Below are 24,037 nucleotides of genomic sequence, written 5' to 3' on the forward strand. Positions count from 1 at the left end.
TTATCCACTGAGTGTTCCACCTATCAAATTGATGTCTCTCCAATTTAGAGACAAGGATGTCATGCAGGCCAGTGTTGAACGCTTTGCAGAAGTCCAGGTAGATGATGTCAACTGCTCTACCCCATCCATCTGTTCTGTAGGCCTATCTTAGAAGGCCACCAAATTGGTCAGGCAGGATTTCCCCTTAGTGAAGCCATGCTGGCTGTCACCAAGCACCTTGTTGATTTTCATGTGCCTTAGCATGCTTTCCAGGAGAATCTGCTCCAAAATTTTGCCAGGCACAGAGGTGAGACTGACTGGTCTGTAATTTCCCAGGTCATCCATTTTCCCCTTCTTGAAAATGGGGGTTATATTCCCTTTTTTCCAGTCATCGAGAACTTCACCTGACTGCCATGATTTTTCAAATATGATGGCCAGCAGCTTTGCAACTTCATTTGCCAGCTCCTTTAGGACCCACGGATTTATTTCATCAGGTCCCATGGACTTGTGCACATTCAGGTTCTTAAGATGGTCTCAAACCAGATTCTCTCCTACAGTGGGCCTAGGGTCCAGTGTCTGCCTTCCAAGACTTGGGTGGTGTGGTCTTAGCATTTTCCAGTGAAGACTGAGGCAAAAAAGTCATTGAGAATCTCAGCCTTCTCAAAATCCTGTGTAGCCAGTTCTCCTGATAGCTTCTAGAGAGGGCCCATGTTGTCCCTAGTCTGTCTTATTTGCAGTGTAGCTGTAGAATCCCTTCCTGTCTTGTCTACAAGTCCCATGAGGAGAAAATCCCATAAGAAGAGACGTTTATTCTACAGTCTGCTACAAAAGAAGGGAAATTATTTCTCAGATGTTGTTATTCCAGGGATTATGATACTCAAGATGAATAAATAATTGTTTAAATGGTGAGAGGGAATAGAAATAATGGGAGGAAAATGCAAAACCTAAGACAAAAATATGTAGGGAGGGAGAAGAGAGCTGGACATAATTAGAAGAAGCAGAGAAACAGAAAACTTGATTAGTCTACGAATTATAAGTTTACTAAAATAAATTTCAGTGCTTTTTGCTGTGGTCTCTCAGGAGCCAGATGACAGTTATATCACATCTAAGACTTGTTAGAAGTTAATCGTGAAACATGTATTGCAGAGCCTGTTAATGTACCCTCTAATTTGTCAGTTCTGGTTTTATTTTCTTCTTTTCAAACCTGGATTTTGTTTTTTTTTTTTTTCTTCTTTTTTAATTGCTTCCCACAACTCTTCTCAAATTAATAAATTCAGGAGTAGGAAAAGTAGAAAAGCTATATGAAAGCGAAGTGTCTAAAAATATTGTTAAACTTGTCAGACAACTGATAAAATACAGAAAAGTATGTTGTGAAAGCAGATGAGCTCAGAAGTGGAGACAGCTTGGAGTTAACTGATTATTTTTCAAAATAGTTACTGCATTTTTGAAGTATTTTCATTTTTCACATGTCTCAGCAGGTAATAGAGGATAATTTGGTAACTGAAGAATTTATTGGGATAGGCTGCTTTATAGAAGGAAAACATAGATTCATTCAACCTTTTCCTGCTTAGAAATGAAGAGAAATGAGATTGTTTCATTAGTGTCATAAACAGTTTAGTGATGTATCTATTCAGGACTCATTTGTTACTCTTCTTGAAGCTTTTAAGAGCATGCAGGTTATGACTGTAGCTCCTTTTGTTTTGGGCTGTAAGAATATCTTTCACACTCTCTTACACTATTGATGCTGTTTTCTAGGAACGTTTATCGTTCTTACAGTATCTTCAAAAGATTCTCTGGTAGATTTGAAGTACTTGTACCATTCAGGAAAACAGTTTTTAGAAGCAGTCTGTGTTTCATTTCTGGATTGACTGCACACAGATATCTACATCTTAATACCTGTAACAAACCAGCTAGTATACAACATTTTATTATTTGATAGTTGTCTCTAAAGGTGAACTGCAGTTGCTGAGCTTGGTTTTTAAGTCATATAAATTAAGACAGGTCTTCACGCTATCTCCTTTGTTTTCCTGTTAATGGTAATGTTAATGGGGTCCCAGCTGTTATCACTGTATGTCTTAGACTTGAAAGAAGACAGATCCAGTAATGCTCCCCTACCCACTGCTTAACTGTCAGTCATTATAGTATCTTCTAATTACGTAAGACCCATCTCTGCTAGCTGTTATCACGTCTTTCCATCCTTTACTGTTCTAACAAAAACTTCCCTGAGCTGCCCAGTTGCTCTGAAGCATGCCTAATGGCCTGCAGGTGGCTTATTATAAGTTCCTTTGCATTCTGAAAGACAGATGGAAATCCATGTATTTTTCTGGTATCATACTTATAAAACAACTGCTGAAAGTGCAGTTAAAGTAGATTTGGTATATGGTTTTTAATATTTGAATAGCTTTTATGTAGCATTCAAATGCATATAAGGAAATGCAAGTTGTGTTACTACACATCATTCTTGTCTTTTTGTAAGCAGCAGTGTACCCTGACAGCATCCTGCACTGTATTAGCAGGAGAATAGTCAAGGTATCAAGGGGTTGTCCAGTCTGGGACATCTAATATGAGTAATACAATGATAAACTGGATTGAATTTTGTGCAGAACCACCGGAATGCTGAAGCACTTGCCCCATGAGGACAGGCTGAGAAGGGGGTTTGTTCAATCTGGTCTTTGGGACAACCTAGTCTGATTTTTATAGCTGACGTTGCTCTGAGCAGGATGTTGTCCTAGATACCCTGAAATCCTTTTCAACCTGAATTAATCCGTAATGTTGTTCTGCATTTGCATTGTTGGGATCTTATTTTAAGGGGTAATTTTACTGGGAAATAAATGGAGAAGTATGCAGCAATAAGCTGGCCTCTTGTATCTAGATTTTGTTTATTTCAAAAGTCACTGCAAACACCAAGGCCCTCCAGTACATTAATTCTTAAGGGAAAAGTTGCTTTGCTGTCCATCATTGCTAACTCCAGCACACTGAGGAACATATCCTTGACAGATAACAAGGTATGCCTGTACTTTGAACTCTGCTTATCAGGAGATCAAACCTGTTACGTGTGATATAAAGGACATACCAATCATTTGCTAAAATATGGCAGTTTAAACCCTAACCTTATGACCTACTCCCCCAGACTTTCAGTGGGGAAAATGGAGGGGGAGTTGTTCATACAGTAGTTGCACATATCTCCTATTTCAGATGTCAGAGGAACTTTGCTTGATGGTTTCCCAGTTTGTCCTATCTCAAAAGACTTGTCCCTGCTTTCTCATTTCTCTCCCTGTCATTTTCTGGGAAGCTTCAGTGATGTCATTTTCTTTTTTTATTTTTTCCTTGCTGGTCCTCAAAAAAACTCCTTGTTCTCATCACTGTATAGAATAAAATTTTAGGTTTGATATTACTAGTTACATACAGTGAAATTTGTGGAATTAAGACCTTAAGTATTTGTATGTTCATTTCTGACTGGTTTAAGGAGGTACATGGCATTCCAAACATTTTTCTTCTGTTTGTAGCTGCCTGTGTTTTTAGTACTTTTTAGATTTTGTTAAAAGGAGAGAGACATTCAGTATTGCTGTTGCCATAGAACAGGTAACAAATTTTGTCAACATGAACATCCAGAGAGTGTATTTCCTTAAATCATCTTCCTGATATGGTTTTAATTTGACCAATATGTGTATATCAGAAGTTTTCAGTAGCTTCTTTTCAGTATCTGCAGAGGTTTAAAGTTTGTGACTTCAGATATTTATAAGAAAAAAATAAATAGTCAAAACGACTCCTAGCTTTATCAGGGATGATTTTATGATTTCAGTTTGGGTTTTGTGTGTGTGTGTATATATCTGTGTATGCACATGTGTATTTGGATGCAGTATTCTTTTTTAATGGTGATGGCACTAGTGTGGATTGATTAAATAAAGAAGGAGAAAAAAGTATTTTCCCTGGAGAGGATCTACGACATATTGGGAATATAAACTGTTTACCTCTAGACTTTCACGTAACTTTGGTAGTTATGTTGAGTTTATTTGATTATCAATCTTGCATTTGTTTCAGCTTTTTTTTTTTATTTTTCTTTTTAAGTGTTTTGTACCAAGGAAATTGCTGGCATTTTCTTCATTTGGGTCATTAAGTGTTACATATTCCTCACAGAGAAACCTTTCACAGTTACAATTCACATTAATTATATTCTATACCAATCAATATACATTGTTAGGGATAAGTCTGTCTACTGTTCCTTGACTTTTTGTTGATTTAGTATAAAATTCAGCTTTGTTAACGTAGCAATTTTTGCAAGGACTGAAGTGAACCATGAAATAAAAATACTGTTTTAATAAAGTTAATAGTTTGAGATGCCATAATATGCACAGAAAGTGCATCTAAAGACATAATGAGGTTTTAATAAATATACTTTGTGGGGTTTTCTCTTGGATTGTGCAGTAGACAAAGCCATATTGCAGAGCAGGGATCCTTTTCAATCTATCATCTGAAAGTGAACTTTTAAAAAAAATTTAAGTATTAATCTATTTGAGCAAAGATGTTATTTAGGCAATGAGAAATCTAATCATCTTCATTCTGCTGCTTGACCACATGTGTGTTCCACCCTCAGTTCATCATGTTTCTCATGCTTTCAAGATTTGACATATTATGTGCTAGTGCACACCAATGCCAGAGGTAGCTTTGTACAGTGTATTGAGGCTGTGCCAGAAACAATACAACTGTGCAGTGTCTTCTGACTGCTTTTGGCTTGATGTATAGCCGCTTTTGTTTGAATCCTTTAGCTTGGCTATGTTTTTCTGTTAGATTGTTGTCCTGTACTTAGGAGAATTCTATGAAATTGTATACTTTGGTATATCTTCACTAGGTTTCAGAGAACTTAATAGCCTTTCTGTTTGAAAAAGAGAAATCTTTCTTTGGGGTTGTTTTGAAGTTTTATTCAAAGAATGTTGTGTGGTGATAATTTCCTATTTTTGGATTCACAAACCAGCTATCCCTATGCCTACATCTCTGGAAAAAAAACTGATCTGATAGGTGTTCTCTGACCAACCGTGTATGCCGATGATTTCTATGTTTCTTTATTATACTGTTTTTCATAGATTTAGAATTCATCATCCCCAGAAGCATAAACGAGACTAAACATGTATTTTGACTAAGATGTATAGCCAAAGAGAAAAGCAGCTAACATTAGAATACTAAAAATTACTGGGGTTACTTTGGTCTTCTATTTATTTATCTAAAAAAAAACCAGTTTTTGGGGAGGAAAACCAGGAATTATCTTCCATTCCTTGTTATATGCTTATTAGTTTCTTCAGATCCTTTTTTTTTCTTCTTAAGGATGCTGTTATTAATAGCTCTATACTGATAAAGTTCAGTTAAATTTTTTGAATATATTTCATTGACTCAAATAACAAAAGAGTTAACTCCATCAAAATGCTGATCAGTTTAATCACCTAATAACAGTCTAGGCGAGAGACTAATGAGCAAACCAAGCATGCATCAGCAGCGTTGACAGAGTAGCAACCACATCCTGTTTCATTTAAAAGAAAATGACAGGAGTTGCTCATCCTCTTTACAGTAGCCCTAAAGTAAATGAGCACTTTCTGGAAGTGGAAGGCTGGATTCAGAGCTCCAGGATTAAAATCTCATGACTGAAATACAACTCCCAAACACAGGCTAGGCTAGGCTAGGCTGAAGCCGTCTCTACCATTACTGTTGAAGCTGTGTCTCGGTGCAGGAGAGAATCTTAAATTTTCAGAATCATAGTCAAATAAAAGGAAGCATAATTGCATAGTCCAGAGACAAGGAAACAAAGATGTATTTCAGTCACTGCCGTCAGCATGATTTAGCAGATATATCTAAAGCAGCCTCATCTGTTGTAATGTTGATTCTTCTGATTCTTAAAGGAGATTGAACACCCGTCATTGTAATTAGGTCACTGTAGCTGTCCTAGTGGAAAAAACCCACAAAGATAAGCAGCTACCTTTATAGTAATTCATCAAGATGTGCCTTTCATATGTATATTCTACAACCCCACCTTTACTTTGCTCTTTACCAGTCATATTACAAGTTAGTGAGATCTGAGCAACCACTAACTTGTTTCTTTCTCTGGCATAAGGCACAAAAATAACATGGGAAGTCTGCATGTTCTCATCAGAGACTACAGGGAAGAGTGTCGCATCTGGTGTACACTAGGCATTAGTCTGGTTAGGGCAGAAAGAATACATGGGTTCTACATACTGAAGAGCTCCACTTACTGCATAGGTAATTTTGGGTTTAGGTGTCCTGAAAGTACAGGTAGTGTGAAACAGCTGTTTATCTTGCTGAATCGGGTTGTTTGGCACTAGCACTTCCTACAGACTGCAAAACAGTTTGTGGAAGTGTTGCCTCCAAGGAAGCTGTTTTGACAGAATGAGGATCAGAGGCCAATACATAACAAATGCTTAAAATGCTGCAAAACACAAAAATCTGCTTTGAAGCAAGCAGCTTTAAACAAAGCTTCTAAGCTTTCTCTCTCAAACAGATCTTAGTAACCACATGTGAAAGAACTGCATGTTTAATTACTTGATACGAAGCAAATGCAACATCTGGCAAGAGCTTGCATGTTAAATCATGTTTACCCTTTAGAATTTAAAGTATATGTTTCTGGATTATTTTTTTTTTATTAAGAATCTAAAACAGGAATACTGTGCTGAAAAAAGTCCCAGCATGTCCTTTGTGGAAGACAAATTTTAAACTATTTCAGCAAACAATTTTTTTATCGTTTAAACAATTTATTGATGGCACACTTCATTTTCTGTTTAATCATTATCCTCAGAGGTTTTCTTTTTTTTCTGTTGGAGGTATTTAAATTCGTTGTTACTAAGCAATCTTTTATTTTAGTCCAGATTAGAAATAATTTAACATATTTGATAGACATTGATGAAACAATAAATGGTAAAAAAGACTGAAAATGATCGTAAAGTTAGTGTAACAATCTCCATAAAATACATGTATTTAATTGAAGAACAACAGTTTTTTTGCCCATTTTGTAGTAAATATTAAAACAGATTTTCAGTTTATGAAACCAGCCAGATCCATGACTCATCAGACTTATGTTCAGTGTTTCGGAAGATGAGCAATGAAAGGATTTGAAGCTAAGGATCAGCGTTCCTGCGTTTTCAGTTACTTAGTGGCTAGTGTGTGAACTCAATTCATGGGAACGTTTTAATTGCTTAGAAACAGGCCAACCTGCTTTTAGTACTGAGGATCAAAAAGAGAACCAGTGAAAACGAGATCCTTTGAGTGCTATGTAAGACTGGAGTCTCACAGTATGCTACATGTATGGATGGAGCATGCCCAGTCTGTAACATGCCTTATATTAATATACGTTTATCTAGACTGCTGTTACTGCTCCTGTGACTCCAAGTGACACAATGAAGAGTAAAGAAAATTCTGTTCTGTACTTTCATGCTTAATTTGGGGCTGTTTGGAAGTAGGGAGCCTTAACAGCCAGACTCAGTTGCAAAAGGTAAGGAAGCTGAACCGGGATTTGATCCTCATATTGAAAGAAGTATGGGTAGGATTTGATGAAGGATGCCCAGCTCTGAGGGTGATACAGGAATAGAGAGAAAGGAAACCAGCAGATGGAGAGTAGGGCTACAAGATTGGAATGGAAGCTGAATAGGCCAGGAATACAGGTGAGAAGAAAGACAGATGCCCCGAGTAAAAGGAATTAAAAGAGAAATTTAGTCTGGCACTGGGAACAGAGGGGGAGGAGGGCAGGAACATTAGAGTACATATTGGGGCTGGAAGTAGGAGGTTTGCAATAGGACAGGTTAGGGAGGAAATGTCTGTAGCATTTGGGTTTCTCTGCAAGTTTGGCACTGAACCAAAGCAAAGACATTTGTATAAATAGGAGAGTATATTGTAATTACTCTAAATATCTTAGATCCTGAGCTGACCCATCTATAGCGTCAGGATGATTTCAGAACTTAAGGGTTTTTTTTTTTATTTTTAAACTTGAAAATGTTTAAAGTATATATGAAAAAGCTTTAGGTTACTATAATCATGTTTGCAAAATGAAAAAGAGGTGTTTTTTTTTTTAATTTTGGTAGGATTCCCTTCACAAGATGTTATTTGTATTTACTAATTGGCATTCTTTCCTATTAATAAACTTAATGGTGGGATTTGCGGGTTCTTGAATGCAAAAATTGTCTTCTAATTTACTTTATTGTTCAGTTACACTTTTGAGGAGTACTGCTCGGGTTTTGTCAATGAGATCGACAATGGTAAAAAAAAAAAGTATTTCTGTTAGGTAAAAACAGATTAGGGTTACTATCTCAGTACTTACAGAATGCTTATAAAAAGTTGAATATGTTATGTAAATCACACTTTACACACAAATATGATAACAATCTGAATATCAGTACTAAACTAATAAATGAAATAATAAATAGAATTAATTAAATAGAATTAAACTTAGCTAGAGGTATTAAAGATAACAGGAAGGGATTCTACAGGTATGTAGCAAATAAAAAAACATACTAGGGAGAATGTAGGCCCCCTCAGGAAGCTCTCAGGAGAACTGGCTACACAGGATTTGGAGAAGGCTGAGGTTCTGAATGACTTCTTTGCCTCAGTGTTCACTGGCAAAGGCTCTGACCAAACCACCCAAGTCTTGAAAGGCAGATGCAGGGACTGGGAGAATGAAGACCTTGCGCCCACTGTGGGAGAGGAACTGGTTCGAGACCATCTTAAAAATCTGAACGTGCACAAGTCCATGGGACCTGATAAGATCCATCTGCGGGTCCTGAAGGAGCTCGCAAATGAAGTTGCAAAGCCACTGGCCATCATATTTGAAAAATCATGGCAGTCAGATGAAGTTCTCGACGACTGGAAAAAGGGAAATATAACCCCCATTTCCAAGAAGGGGAAAATGGATGACCCGGGAGATTACAGACCAGTCAGTGTCACCTCGGTGCCTGGCAAAATCTTGGAGCAGATTCTCCTGGAAGACATGCTGAGGCACATGGAAATCAACAAGGTGCTTGGTGACAGCCAGCATGGCTTCACTAAGGGCAAATCCTGCCCTGACCAATTTGGTGGCCTTCTATGATGGGGCTACGGAACTGATGGACAGGGGTAGAGCAGTTGATGCCATCTACCTGGACTTGTGCAAAGCGTTCGACACTGTCCCACACGATATCCTTGTCTCTAAATTGGAGAGCCATCAATTTGATGGATGGACCACTCAGTGGATAAAGAACTGGCTGGATGGCCGCACACAAAGAGTTGTGGTCAATGGCTCAGTGTCCGGCTGGAGACCAGTAATGAGTGGTGTCCCTCAGGGATCGGAGTTGGGACCGGTCTTGTTCAACATCTTCGTCGCTGGCATGGACAGTGGGATTGAGTGCGCCCTCAGCAAGTTTGCCGATGACACCAACCTGTGTGGTTCGGTTGATACCCTGGAGTGAAGGAATGCCATCCAGAGGGACCTTGACACGCTTGTGACGTGGGCTGATGCCAACCTCGTGAAGTGTAACCATGACAAGTGCAGGGTCCTACACCTGGGTGGGAGCAATCCCAGGCACAGCTACAGGTTGGGCAGAGAAAAGATTCAGAGCAGCCCTGTGGAGAAGGACTCGGGGGTGTTGGTCGATGAGACAACGAACATGGGCCGGCTTCAGTGTGCGCTTGCAGCCCAGAAAGCCAACCACATCCTGGGCTGCATTAAAAGGAGGGTGACCAGCAGGTCGAAGGAGGTGATCCTGCCCCTCTGCTCTTGTGAGACCTCACTTAGAGTACTGTGTGCAGTTCTGGTGTCCTCAACATAAAAAGGACATGGAACTGTTGGAACAAGTCCAGAGAAGGGCCACAAGGATGATCAGGGGACTGGAGCACCTCCCGTATGAAGACAGGCTGAGGAAGTTGGGGCTGTTCAGCCTGGAGAAGAGAAGGCTGCGTGGATACCTCATAGGAGAGGGACTCTTCATTAGAAACTGTAGTGATAGGACAAGTGGTAATGGGTTCAAACTTAAACAGGGGAAGTTTAGATTGGATATAAGGAAGAAATTCTTTCCTGTTAGGGTGGTGAGGCACTGGAACAGGTTGCCCAGGGAGGTTGTGAATGCTCCATCCCTGGCAGTGTTCAAGGCCAGGTTGGACGAGGCCTTGGGTGATATGATTTAGCGTAAGGTGTCCTTGCCCACGGCAGGGGGGCTGTAAGTAGATGATCTTAAGGTCCTTTCCAACCCTAATTATTCTATGATTCTATGATTATGCTGTGCTGGATGTGGTTTGTAGTTACTCCATTCAAAAAAACACTTGCCTGCCATACTTCAGTATACAGATTAATACCTGATTTTACCATGAAATCTTTCAGTTTACTCTCACTGTATGCGCATTTTGAAAAGTTGTTATATCGTTTCCACCATTGGAAAACCACATTCCTCTGAATAAAAAAAAATCTTAATACCATCATTGCAAGCCAGAGTTTAAGTCCCTCTCTGAATAGTCTCTCATCTACTTCAGAAGTAACCTTTTTGGTAACTGTTGGGCTGCTCTGTTCCAGCAAAATTCAGGTATTATTGACCGGTCATCCTAACGGCACAGAGGCATAATGAAATTGAGACCTCGTTCCAGATTATTCTTACATGTAGCCTTTTTCCATTTTTTTCCTTAGCTCAATCTGTAATTTCTTTTTCATTCAGAACCCTCATTTTTCTGTGAGACAAAAACCTCTACTCTTTCATTGTATCAAGCTTGCTAAAATTCCTTGGTGGAGAAAAATCCATATTCTTCCATAATAGTAATATTAAAGCATGGAGTGGTTTTGTTTTCTTTTGTTTTCCCTTACAGACCATCTAGGCAGATTAAGGAATGTATTTTGACATTGTGTTACATGACTCTGTACACACATGCACACACATTTGTGCTGAAATAGTAGCCATGAAACCAGAGATACTATCTGACCAAGTAAAAGCAAATATGACACAAAAACTATGAATGGTGATACAGTGGGGGAGTTACTAATAAGCTCAGCTGTATACTAAAGTCAAAAGAAAACTGACCCTTCATAACCTTACCCATGCTAAACAGGTCATGCACATGTAAGCTTCTTCAGATTTCCAAAATAAAGTCAACAAAGTTTTTCTGAAGTTACTGTTCGTGATTGGATTGATAAGCTCACTCTGGAAACACCTGATTGAGTAGATTTACAAAATCATCAGAGAACTATGGACTCTTCCAGAAAGTATAGAAAATAGGTCCAGAGAAGCATGCTTGGCCTATGTTTATGCATGTGTCTAGTGTGTAAATTCTGTACAGAACAGGCCATTGAACCTCAGACTAATTTAGGTTCTGAAGCTGTGTACAGGAAGGCATTGCTGTTTATTTTGTGTAAAGGAGGAAGATATGAATATGTTGTTGACAGTCAATAAATACTACTTTTAGATAAATTTCTTTTGTGTGTGGCATTGCACATCAGTTGGCTGGATGACATGTATCTTTGTGAGGACTTACTCGTTTTGGAACAGAGCAGTCTTCCCAGGATTGTAAACAATGTGTACAACAGAACAGATTTAGTGCCATGTCTGCAGCCAGTCATTTGCAGAGTGTGGAGAATGTGAGAGTGCTGAAACTATTCTTGTGTGGTAAAATAAAAATAGAAACATACAGTCAGGGAGCAGTGATGAAATACTTTTAAGTATCAGCACTTGAAAAGCATCCTCAAGCAAAATTGACAGCAGTACTCAATAACCTGATAGATAATTGGCATTTAGCAGTTTGAGTGCAGTAACTGTTTGAAAACAAATATTGAAAAAGAAAACTCTTGTAAAAAGAGCGACCTTTTCCTGAGCTCAGTAGGCAGAATTTCCAATGTCTGCTCATGCAGCCTGTGTGGGAACAATCTCATTCATGCATTGGACTGTTTACTCATACACGGATGTCTACAGAGTGAGTATAAAAGGCATCATAATGACACCTGTTTGTTCCGTTCCAGTTAATTCCAGTGAAAATTGCTTCCTCTTTCTGCCTTAGAAACATTCCTACATCTGAAATCCTCAGGGAAATACTTGAAGTAATCCCTTTGCTTTTGTTAAACACTCTCAATCCCACCTAAAGATCAGGTGCTAAATAGGATGGAATTGTGGTTGTTGCAACTGCTATTTGACAAATGTCAGCTAACAGCAGTGCTGGGTTGGAGTAAAGGTTTATCTGCAGTTCTAACAATCTGTAGTTAAGTGACTTCTGTGTGAGAAGTATCATCTTGCATTTTATAGTTGTCAAAGGATTTCTCTACTTCAAGTTTGTTAAGTATCCTCTTGAGTAAGTGTTAATTTTTAGCAGCCACAGCATCTTATTTGGAGAAGGACTTCTATTTGTTTTCATTCTGCATCTGCTAGCTTTATTAGATGTCTTCTTATTCATCTACTGGAAGATACAATTAATTCCTATTCTCATTTTTCATGCCCCTCATGATGTTAGAGGCCTCTCTTCTTCCTTGTCCTTATGCCATCTCTTTTCCGAGCTGTAGAGCCCTAGCTTGCTTAAGCAGTTTCATCCTCACAGTGTAAATATATAAGCGCATGCTGTTGCTGGTTATCAAAGGTGATCCTTGTTACCCTTCCCTGATGCTTTATGAGTTTTATTAAATTCCTTGTGAGATGAGGTACTAGAAAGGTCATCAGCATTTGGTGCGCAGGCAGCAGCATGGAATTGTGATGTGGTGATTTCTGTATTTTTTCTGTTGCTTTCACATTAATTACCAAAATATTGGGTTTGACCGTTATTTAAAACAGAAAAAAAGTTTTCATGGATTTATCTAGCATAACCCCAGGATCTCACTTGTGAATGAAAGCAGTCAGCTAGGAGCTCATCCTTATATGTATATGGTTAGGATCATTTTTACAACCTGTGATTTACTTTGCATCTATTTCCTTTGAATTATTTAATGCTAAGATTCATAAGGCTTTCTTCTTTTCTTCAAATCACCCTCATTTTCTGATGTCCAGTAATTTAGTATTCTATCAACAAACTTTTTTACCACTTTTCTTTGAGATTGCCTGTTAATTGTAATGAGTACAATGAATGAAGTCCACTTCTAAGTGAAATATTATTTATCTGTCACCTATAATTACCTGATAGTGATATTCTCAAAAATATACTTAATCTCTGCTTTTTGAGAAGGACCTTGGTTCTGTGGAAATTAATGCACCAATGAGGTCTGACATTTCTTCATATATTTGGATACGGGAAAAAGCAGTGTAGCTGATATCGGTGATATCCCAAAGGGATATCCCAAGGGATGCACTAATATCACTTTTCCCTATCATGTGTAACACATGATGGTGAAGACAGGAGATGGCATCTCCTTAGTATCTCTCCCATGAAAAGACTTCGGGTGCATCCATTTGTGCACCAAGAAGGAGATTTACGCTGATCTAATGTGTTTAAAAAATAAGGCATAATGTAAGGTTGTTGCCATTTCATTGTGCATTAACCACATATTCAGAAAAGTCATGGACGGAGTTTTCCACATACTGTGTTATGTTGTTATAATAGTATTGAATTTTCAAATGTTTCAAATACAGATTACAATAGTTACATAGATAAGCATACTAACACCTATTAAAGTCTTAGAAATACTGTATAACTTCTGAAATTTATACCTGTAATGGACAGAACTAGCATGTGTTCTAAGCTTGGAGTTTTGAATCATCATAACCTTTTTTTTTTCCTTCCCCCCCCCCTTTCTTCCCCCCTTTTTTTTTCTTTTTTTCTTTTAGGTATAGACAAATGCAGCTTGGCACAGAAAGCAAAGTAGCTGAACTTCTTCACCAAAGTAAGTTAAAATCCTTTGAAACTGAACATGTACAACTCATGCAACAAGAAACAGCTAAGAATCTTTCACAGTGCCAAATGGAATGTGAAAAATACCAGAGAAAACTGGAGGTATGTTATATAAAGAGATACTTTAAGGACCATCACGTAGTTGTTTTCAATTAGAGTGTAAAATGGAAAAGCGTGGGGAAAAAATGGCAAAGAACGTACATGGCTGAAGGAGTATCCCCACCAAATTCTGCTGAAGCAGAATCTAATAATGAAGCTTAAGTTTGACCAGTTCAATGGAAAACAAGACTTAGGGGAGAGGAAGAAAGCAAAACAATTTCTCATGGAGAGATGTTGAAGGCAGCACCTCATTCACATGAGATACATATATGCTTGTATCATAAAGCTGCTTATATCAGTCTTTGTGATTATTGTAGGGAAAGAATACGGTGAATTCAGTGTCATTACTAAAAGCTAGAATTTGCAATAGCATTATTGTATAATAAAATTTTTTTTTTTATTGATATACAATTCTGGAACAGATCTTTACTAGCTAAAAAAGTCAAGGAGATCATGGTGTGTAAGCGTTGAAAACACCTAACATTGCTAATCTTATCGTGGTGGGTTGACCTTTGTCAGCTGCCAGCAAGCCACCCAGCCATGCTCTCATTCCACCTCCTCAAGAGGATGGGGTGTAAATAAGCTGAAAAAGCTTGTCGGTTGATATAAAGATACAGAGATCACTTAGCTATTCCCATCATGAGCAAAACAGACTTGACCTGGGGAAAATTAACTTCACTTATTACCAATTGAAATAGATTTGGATGGGGAGAAACAAAGAGAAAAACTAAAACACCTTTCCCCACCCCTTTCTCTTCTCAGTTTAATTTCCCTCCTTCATTTTTGACTCTTCAGCCTTTCCCTCCCCAAACAACACAGGAAGGGATGGGGACTGAGGATTGGGTCTATCTGTAACAGCTTCTCTCTGCCACTTCTTCCTCCTCACACTTGTATCCTGCTCCAGTGTGTTAATCATCTGAGGGCGTCAGCTTCATTCAGGAGAAAATCTGCTCCTACTTGGGCTTTCCAGAGGTTGAAGTTCCTCCAGGGCAGGTGCCACTGCTTTGGCATGGGATCCTCCATGGGCTGTAGAGTTGAATGACTTGGACCCTTCTATCTCTATAAGCTTAGAATTTATTATCTTTCAAACATGTACTTTCAAAAATGTGTCATATCCTGTTCACCTGTTTTAGTATTGGAAGGGTGTCCAGTATTTAGCAGAGCAAACTTACTTTAAAACCAAATACTTCACCTGTGCAAAGTTAGTCTCAGAATTTTTGAGATTTAAATGAGATTGGCAGTATGCATGTCTTAAACAAATGTCAGGATGCAAACTGGACAGGATGGAATAAAAACCTTTTTTTCAAAGTGCCAGCTACGGCAGCCTTTGTTTTTTGTGAAAGGATGCTGTTCTTCAAGTCCCTGCATTTCTAGTTCTGAACCTGCCTAGGGTGTTTATGAAAAGGAATTAAAGTGAAAATAGAATAGAGAGTTCCAGATAAAATGTAATTTCTTGTTTTATCTGTATTGGGACATTCAGATCCTGCCTGATGAGGTTAGTTGTCATGAGTGCTGGGAGTGCCAGTTTTGCTAGACTTTGATGTTGCTAAACAGAATTTTAATTGCACAGACATGTCTAAACTTTGATAAGATAGTTTAATCTGAGTTATATTTCCACTTTCTTTGTGGATATTCATTTGATCTTGTAGCATCTTGTATATTTGGCATTCAGTTCTACTAACACTTCTTGCACTTCTTTTCTCTAAAGGGACACTTTGAAACCAGTGCTCTTTCATTAAGAAATGTTCTTGCAGAATTTAAGTATTTGATGTCTGAAGCTTTTACTTTTATTCCTTTTGACTGAACTCTTAATTTTTGATTTTCCTTTCTTATATATCATTGATATATATATATATATATCAATGCACTAAGAAGATTTTTCTTACTCTTCTAATAGGATATTGATCTTAATAGTGTAGTTACTAGTAACTTGTGGCTCAGCTACAGTGGCTTTGTGAAGCAACTCTTGGTTTTATTTTGATTTCAGGATAGTTTCTCTTCGTATGCATGGTAAAATTAGGAAACAGGTAATTTATATGTTGACAAATTTTAACCTATACATTTTCGTCTATGACACTACACTAATCTTTTCATATTTGAGTGGCTTGATTCTCTAAGCATTCTGCATTCTTTGGTATTTTTGACAGAGATTCTGGTATTACTGCTGTATACACTATGCATATATTTCTGATCTCGAGATCTATATTCAGCTGTCATCTTGAATGTTTGGGATTTACATTTGGGAAGTTAGTATCAGACCTAGCTACAGTACTGCTTGGTTATTACCAGAACTTTACCTGTTCTGGTGGGAATTTTTCTACAAAGCATATAGATTACTTACTTACCAAGAATTTCCTTATTCCAGTTGGATTTCTCATATTTTTGTTGTCAATGCTGTTTGCTATTTTCAAGCACTATATCAAGCTTTAGTTCTTATAAAGACCTTTAGAACTTCTGTTTCTGAATATGTGCTTTTTCTTTTAAGCTCAGTGGATTGCTATTTACATTAGTCCTGTATCTTAATAGCATTAGTCCTAAATCTTAATAGCAATAAGGCATATTACCTTTCAGTACTGAGTAATATTATTGAATCGTAAGTAAAGAAAGAATTTTAAGTAAATAATTAGAATCTTGTATGTCTTAAATACCAAATTTTTATATTCATGTATTTACCTTCTGTAAAGGACTCTTCATTTTTTAAATAGATAACTGATATGTGAATCTAGTTAAAACAATAAGAATAAATGCATTTACACTCTTTGACTGCTGTTACAGTGCTTTTCCTAATTCTCCTTTAAAATTCTTGTAGCTTCTTCAAGAGAGAGATTATTAGAATTACTGAGGCCTTAGGAGATAGGCATAAGTGATATGACCTGAGAGTGTACTCTGTGCAAGATAATATAGTTAAAAAAATAACTGCTTTTTAAAGTATTTAAATCTTTCCTGTGCAAAAGTTTCATCAAAGATTTAGTATCATACTGCTAAGCATTTTACATGTATTACATTTTGCCTCTTCATAAATAGCTGTAATACTGACTCCCTGATCTCTCCATTATTCATTCTCACAGGTGCTTACTAAAGAATATTATAGTCTTCAGTCTTCTAGTGAAACACGCATTACTGAGCTTCAGACACAGAATTCTGAGTTGCAAGCAAGGCTCAATACTTACGAAAAACTTGAAAAAGAGCTTGATGAGATAATACTGCAGACAGCAGAAAGTAAGTTCTATCACAAATTATGTTGTGTCTGTAGGTGTTTCTGGCATTATGACAAGATGTCTTGTTTCTCATGGCATTTGGAAAGTATTGCAGTGCCTGTCATTCTCCCTCCTTATGCCTGAAAATTAAGATGCAGTGACTATTTTGACAGAAAATATTAATGATGGGTTTCTAAATGGATTTGTAAATATATATTAAATGAACTTGAATGAAGACATATAGATATTAAAAATCATCTTTGTCTTTCTTTTTTCCTCATCTCTCATTTCCTTATTCAAATGATCTGTTATAATTAGATACGTTTTTTAGGATTTCCCTATTATTTAAGTATATTTCAAGTATCAGGAAACTCTCATTGTTGACAGACAATTGCATGCTTCATAATACAGTGCAGTGGTTAATATGAATTTTTTAATGAATTGGGGAGAAATAAAAGCTCTTGCTGGTGTTGAATTAATAGCAATTAGACATTGAGTAGTTGCTTTTGTCAGATGGATTAAACCCTGGATTAAATTCAGTCCTGATTACTCTTGAAAATTTTTTTTTCTCTGCTTGGCAAATTTCTGTGAAGTCTCTATTCATTTGATTCTCAGCCTAAATAAATCCACAAAGCAAATAATTTCTGATTTGAAACTAAGACTCTAATCTTGAAGTCTTTTAACCTGAGTGTAAACAGGGTAGGGCATTTTAAGATTTCAAACTAATTCATGTAATTTCTTGTCCCTTTTTTTTCTTTGCTTCTCAAAAAAATTAATAACAATTTATAAATAATGTTTTCCAGGTAGAAGATAATTGCATAAGCTCTGTATATAAAAAGTAGTGTAGAGCAAATTATGTATTACTGGGATGCAGTGAAGTCTGGGTATCATTAGTAATTAGACTGCACATACTTTATTAATTTTGTGCACTGCAGCTTGGACTTGTTAGAATAGCATAACTACCCAAAGATCTCAGTCTGACCATAAGCATGTTTGCTATATACAAGCTTATGTTATAGTTGGTAACGTTTTTTGAAGTGTGTCTACATAAATTTGCCTAAAGAGTATTTATGTATTAATACAGAATTTTGTGGACCTTACCTTAATTTTTTCCAAGGAGGAGGTAGAGTTCAGAATACAGAGGTTTTATTTATACTGATTTGCATTTTCTTATGTGTAGTAGGATATCAGTTTGTTACAGAACTAAATTGTTCTTAACAATTAAGTATGTATTTTAATTACAATTTATATTCTAAGCTACAGAATATGACTTAAATTAAAAGTTTCCAAATGTACTATTCTGTTAAAATATTACTTCGTTTTCTGATTTTGTTGGAGTGAAAAGGAAGTTGAACTATATAATATTATTTTTTTCTGCTAAGTAGTGTAAAAAACTGTTATTAAAAAGTGTCCCCTAACTTGTAAAATGTGTATTTTACACCACAAAGTCAGGCGAAGAGCTTGAAAAGACATGAGAGAGGCACATACTGAAACAGAGCATTACTTTGGCTTGGTATCTTCAACAGTTACAAATTTGTGTTTGTCTTCATGATCTGACGTTTACATGGACACTACTGACAGATATGAATTTATAGGGCAGAATCTTACTGACATTTTTGAGGCACACAACACTGAATTTGTAACCAAAAGTAAGGATTATGACAAAGGCAGGTTAAATTATTTTTTATGTTTTTCTGAACCAGAGGTGTTTAAGGCACTGGAGAATTCCCCATTATAACTAAGCCTTGAAAATCTGAAGTTCTGGTGCCTTTGTACTGCCACATCGGTGAACTTTTTTCTGTCATACTTACCAGAACTGTTTTTTGTGTAACTACATATGTGACTTATCACAAGTGCTCTACTAGAGACTTTGTTCTTTCTAAATGTTTTTTTAAGGATCCTTGTTTAAAATAGCATTAAAAGGGTATCAGACAAGTGAGGAAGCTAGAGTGTTGTGCAAGTTGTTGAGAGAAGGGATTTCTGATTTTGAGGCACTTGAGCATTAGGAAGGCTGAGTCAGATAGGACTATCACGTCAATTCCTCAATTTGTTTCTCATGTTCCCAGCTACTTGATTCATCAAAGCTGTTGTGTGGTGCCTGGGCTGGTGCTCCCTTGTGCTCCTTCCTTCACACCCTTGCCGCTGCCCCCTTATTATTATTCTCCTTTTCCCCTTTCTCTCTGTCCCTCTCTCTCTGCCCCTGCCTACCTAACATGCACACTTCATTTTTCTGTTGTTTTTTTCTCCCCTCTTGCCCGCTTTATCTTACAGGAGACAGGAAACCTGAATTACATGAGCTGAAATACTAAAATCTGTGCATGTTTGAGTCTTGCTGCTACTGGGATTTCTTTTCAAAGCAGTCCCAATGTGTTTTGAATCCTTAGAAATATGTTTTCAGAAATCAGTCATTTATTGAGAGAGAGATAAATTTGAATGTTTTTACTTTGCACAAGCATAAGATTCTCATTGCCTTTCTCTGAAGATGGATATGGCGTTTGTTTCCTTCAGGTTATCAGAAATTTCTGATCACCACAGTCTTTCATAAATTATAGTCAGCAGCCTCATAATGCCATCAGCTCCCTCAGCAACCTCAGATGTGTATGTGACCCTTCTGGTCCCATGGACTTGTTTATATCCAGTTGGCTTAAGCACTCGCTAATTTTATCTTCTACTTCCACGTGTATGCACAGAAAATGGATTCTTTAGGAGAAAAAGTCCTGAGCAACCTAACCCTGTACTGCTGAATGAAACCTATACTATTAGCATGTATTTTGTGACTATACCAATAGAATGAATATTCAAGGACACTGAACTTTTGTCTTTTACTTTCATATTGCATAAGTCTTATATTAATCAGAAAACAAAAAAAAAGTGAAAAGCCTGCCACTGTTGTAAGAAATTAATTTATGGCACTGTGTTGATGCTAACTGTGAACAAAATTGTTCCACTCAAGTCCAGGTTACAACAACTGAAAATCTAGCTTCTAGAAAAATGTCTGTCTGTGTGTGTAATTATGAATAGAATTGCTTCTAAGTTTATAAGTTCTTGCACTGTAATTATGTTCTTAAATTGTACCTTTCTGCAAATTTTTTTACAGTGGAAGATAAAGTTGAAGCTGAAAGGGTTCTCTTCTCATATGGGTATGGCGCTAATGTTCCTACAACTGCCAAAAGACGACTAAAGCAAAGGTAAAAAGTGCCTCCTGAATTTACTTCTTCAAGATAAAGTAAATTAAAATAGATGCATTATGTTTTGTCTTAGAATCCAGCCAGTTTAATTAACATAAAGAGGGTTTTTAGTTACTTAAGTTTACAGGAATAGAATGAAGACTAGGACCTGTTAATGTGGCATATGCATATGAATGATCATATACATACTTTTCTAGGTCATCTAAAGATTTTTTTTCATTGCCTTTTCAGAAGGATGAATTTTAGTTGTATAAAACTAAACAGCTGTAAAAATAGACTTGTTACATTGTTCACATTTATATAATAATATATCAAATAAGGTTTTAATATCCTAAAACTGATTGTATGTAGTTGTAACAAAACCACATCTGTCAGTATATTAGGAAGGCCAAGGTTTCACAGCATCGCTATTTCATCTTTACAAATACAGGATCTGATTCCAGTTATATTTATTCAGTTTACCTATACCATTTGATCAATAGATGAAAACGATGTGTAGGCTGAGTAACAGACCGCTTGATCGTAGTAATTTTAAAATAAGATTCTTTAAGAAAGAATAGTGACATTTGAATGGATCACTGGGAACACTGGGAATGTGGATTTATGTATAGTATTTTTAAAGTGTGACCACAACAAAATTTCTGTTGTTGTTAAAAGTATGTATAGATAGTATAAAAGGAAAACATAACCTAAGATGCATGAAAGTCAACTGCATAATTTGTGGTAATGGTAGGCTTTGGCCACGCTGTCTTCTACCAAAATGAGAAACTCCGCCATCATTGGCAGACACACAAAGAAGAGTATAAAGACAGGGTGAATATGTGCCATAGCTTCACAGTGCACATCCCTAGCATTCAGGAGCTGGAAATGCAGTTTCTCTTATGTGTAGCCGTTTTTAACATCAAGTATTAGTTTGTTAAGTTGGTTTTGTCCTCTTAACCACCACCTTCTCCATGACAAAGAAAATTTAACGTGAAAAGAAGGCTCCAAGGAGACCTTGTAGCAGCCTTCCAGTACCCAAAGGGGGCCTACAGGTTTGCTGGAGAAGGAATTTTTATAAGAGCAAGTAGTGATGCTGCAAGGGGGAAGGGTTTTAAACTGTAAGAGGGAAGATTTTGTTTGTATATTGGGAAGAAATTCTTTACTGTGAGGGTGGTGAGGCACTGGCACAGGTTGCCCAGAGAAACTGTGGATGTCCCATTCCTGTCACTGTTCAAGGCCAGGTTAGATGGCGCTTTGAACAATGTGGTCTAGTGGAAGGTGTCCCCGGCCATGTCAGGGGGGTTGGAACCCAATGATCTTTAAGGTCTCTTCCAACTCTAGCTATTCTAAGTTACTGATGAGAATTAAGGGTAGATGATGGTATGTTCATGTTTGCAACAAAGATTTATAGGCCACATATCTTTCTTCTGTCATTTATATTTGTTTTTCAAGTGCTGTCAATATGATTGTCAATCAGATTAGACCTGTTGTGCACTGAGTTACATACTGCTGACAAAAATCGTAAAGATTCTATGTAGTTTTTAATTTTGGCATGGCTTAATTTTTTTCATACCCTTAAGCCTCTTCAGATTATTTCTGTGTAAGATTTCTTTTCATATTGCTTAAAATTGAAGAAAACAGAAAGTGGGGGGGGCAGAACAGCAAAAATCCCTCAATGAGCTTGTTACATGTCTCTTTTAGGAGACTGTTGAGAGTTCTATAGCATTATTTCCTAGAACTTCAGTTCCTTCCTTCTCTGTCAGTAGTTTGGGAACTTTTCTGAGTTTCAGTTAGAACCCCACCTTATTAGATTCAATATGAATCATTTGCATACACAATAAATCTTCTTTTGAAGTCCAGTACTTCCTCTTTAATTCCAGACATATGGGATCCTAAATGAAGAGTTCTTGTAAGTTCACAGAATGCACTTCAGTCTCTGGAACTCTGTATAAAACCACCTATTCAAGCATAGTACACTGGGGGGTCTATACCTCTGCATAGAGGTATACTTCTGCATACTGGCCAGAAACAACTATTTAATTACTTAGGATGTAGGTACCATACACCCATAGTAGTATGCCTGGGACCATTCTGAAGTATCAAGACCAAATGGCCTACTTCCATAAAACTAAATTCTCAGTGTAGGTTAGCTGCATGTGAACTATGTTTTGGCAGTGATTTACTTGCCCACGCTAACTCTTCAGCTATGCTCAGGAACTGTTTGCAAGAGTGTTAATGAGTAAATGCCAGAGTGCTACCAGGGATGCTCTAGTGTTTTGCTAACAATAAATTATCACATTATTGAGCATTGCATAATTTTCTAGTATAGTCAGACTCAGATTTTTCCAGGATAAGATGTCTTTGTCCCTTTGCTTGTAATTTAAACTAGTCAAAAAACATTGACAAGCATACTTGAAAGATGTACTTGTGTTTTTCCTTAAATACCTGCAAATTCAGGTTAAGTTCACTGAACAGTTGTAGCTGGGAAAATTATAATGGGCTACATTCCCAACGTTGCTATGAGAAGGTATCAGAGTTTCCCCTCACACTCTAATAGCTAATGTATAGGATCCCTAACTCATTAGAGAGGTGTTTAATTTCTCGTTTTCACTAGATGGACTCTTAATACACATCTTGTATCTCCTAAATAAAAATCAAAATAATTAGTTTCGAGAATTAGTTTCTTTTTCTCAGTTATTTTTTACATAGTCTAACGCTCCTTGTAGGAGGAACTGAGAAACCAGCCTCATAGTGAATGCTATCGAGAATTCAAGGATTGCTTTCATATAAGGTGAAAGTAAAATATTGTACGGAAGGGTAGGTTTATAACAGAGGTGAATATTAAGACTTCTGCCCAGTCTGAAAGTGTATTCCTTTTACGGAGGAGAAGGTGGAGGTTATGACTGGTCAGATTTTAAAAGAAAGTTTGTACACTCATCTAGCTTTACACACTAAACCTCACCTTAAGGATAAATAGAATCTCTCTGTTGGTCTCCTTTAGACTGCTTACACTTTTATAGATACAGTATCGTGGTCAAGAACTGGTTAACACTTTCATAGCCATTATTTGGTCACCAACAGTCTTAACATTTTCAGTTTATGGATGGTATACATTGAAAGTCTAAGATCTGCATTGGAATGACTTCTTCCTTTCTTCAGTGTACAGTGTTCCTGAAAAATGGCACACATTTGAATGGAAGGATAGATTGTTGTAGAGAGCCATTAGTTCAGTGGTTAAGACATGCTAAATGGTGGTATTAGCCCTGTGTATCTTCGTCATTTCTCTGAATTTCCCATGTTATGTTGTGAAATATATTGGTGACTAAAGTACGTAACACAGACGGTTACATGGATAAATTCTCTAGAAACAATTTTGATAATAAGCCACCAAGCTGCTGAATCCTACAAAGATGCAGGATTCATGACAGAATACATAAATTTAGACATCTAATCATAGGTTTAACATGGAGATTGGGCACCTAACCTCCCACTATAACTGGTTTAATTCTAATCAATATATTCAGTGGAGTTTGGAGCCCACTCTACTTCCCCATCTAGGAGTCCATTTCACTGGAATATAGTCAGGCTCTACAGACCATATTGACTCAGTGATAAGTAACAGCCTGAAAGACTAGGTTAGATATCTGGAATTGCATGCTGAGCCTTCCCATGTTCCCTATGGAACTATGCTGTGGAATTGATGATAAACACTTGAGAATTTGGGCATGAAACATGAAAAAGGTTGAGCATCTAATTTTTTAACTAAGGAGTTTAAGT

At 37.1% G+C, this 24,037-nt stretch overlaps 1 protein-coding gene across 6 annotated transcripts in view; it reads left to right on the top strand.

The window, feature by feature from the left end:
• PIBF1 (progesterone immunomodulatory binding factor 1) overlaps positions 1–24,037 on the top strand; it is a 129,513-nt gene that overhangs the window by 66,787 nt on the left and 38,689 nt on the right. For all 6 annotated transcript variants that reach the window (XM_062636874.1, XM_062636876.1, XM_062636879.1 and 3 more), the window contains 3 exons: positions 13,731–13,896; positions 16,962–17,112; positions 20,188–20,278. In XM_062636874.1, the coding sequence (XP_062492858.1) occupies positions 13,731–13,896; positions 16,962–17,112; positions 20,188–20,278 (408 nt within the window). The remainder of the gene's footprint in view (positions 1–13,730; positions 13,897–16,961; positions 17,113–20,187; positions 20,279–24,037) is intronic.

The sequence above is a fragment of the Pezoporus occidentalis genome, unplaced genomic scaffold (genome assembly GCF_034315485.1).
Source record: "Pezoporus occidentalis ecotype Australia unplaced genomic scaffold, CSIRO_AGI_Poc_V1 ctg5, whole genome shotgun sequence".
Lineage (NCBI taxonomy): Eukaryota > Metazoa > Chordata > Aves > Psittaciformes > Psittacidae > Pezoporus > Pezoporus occidentalis.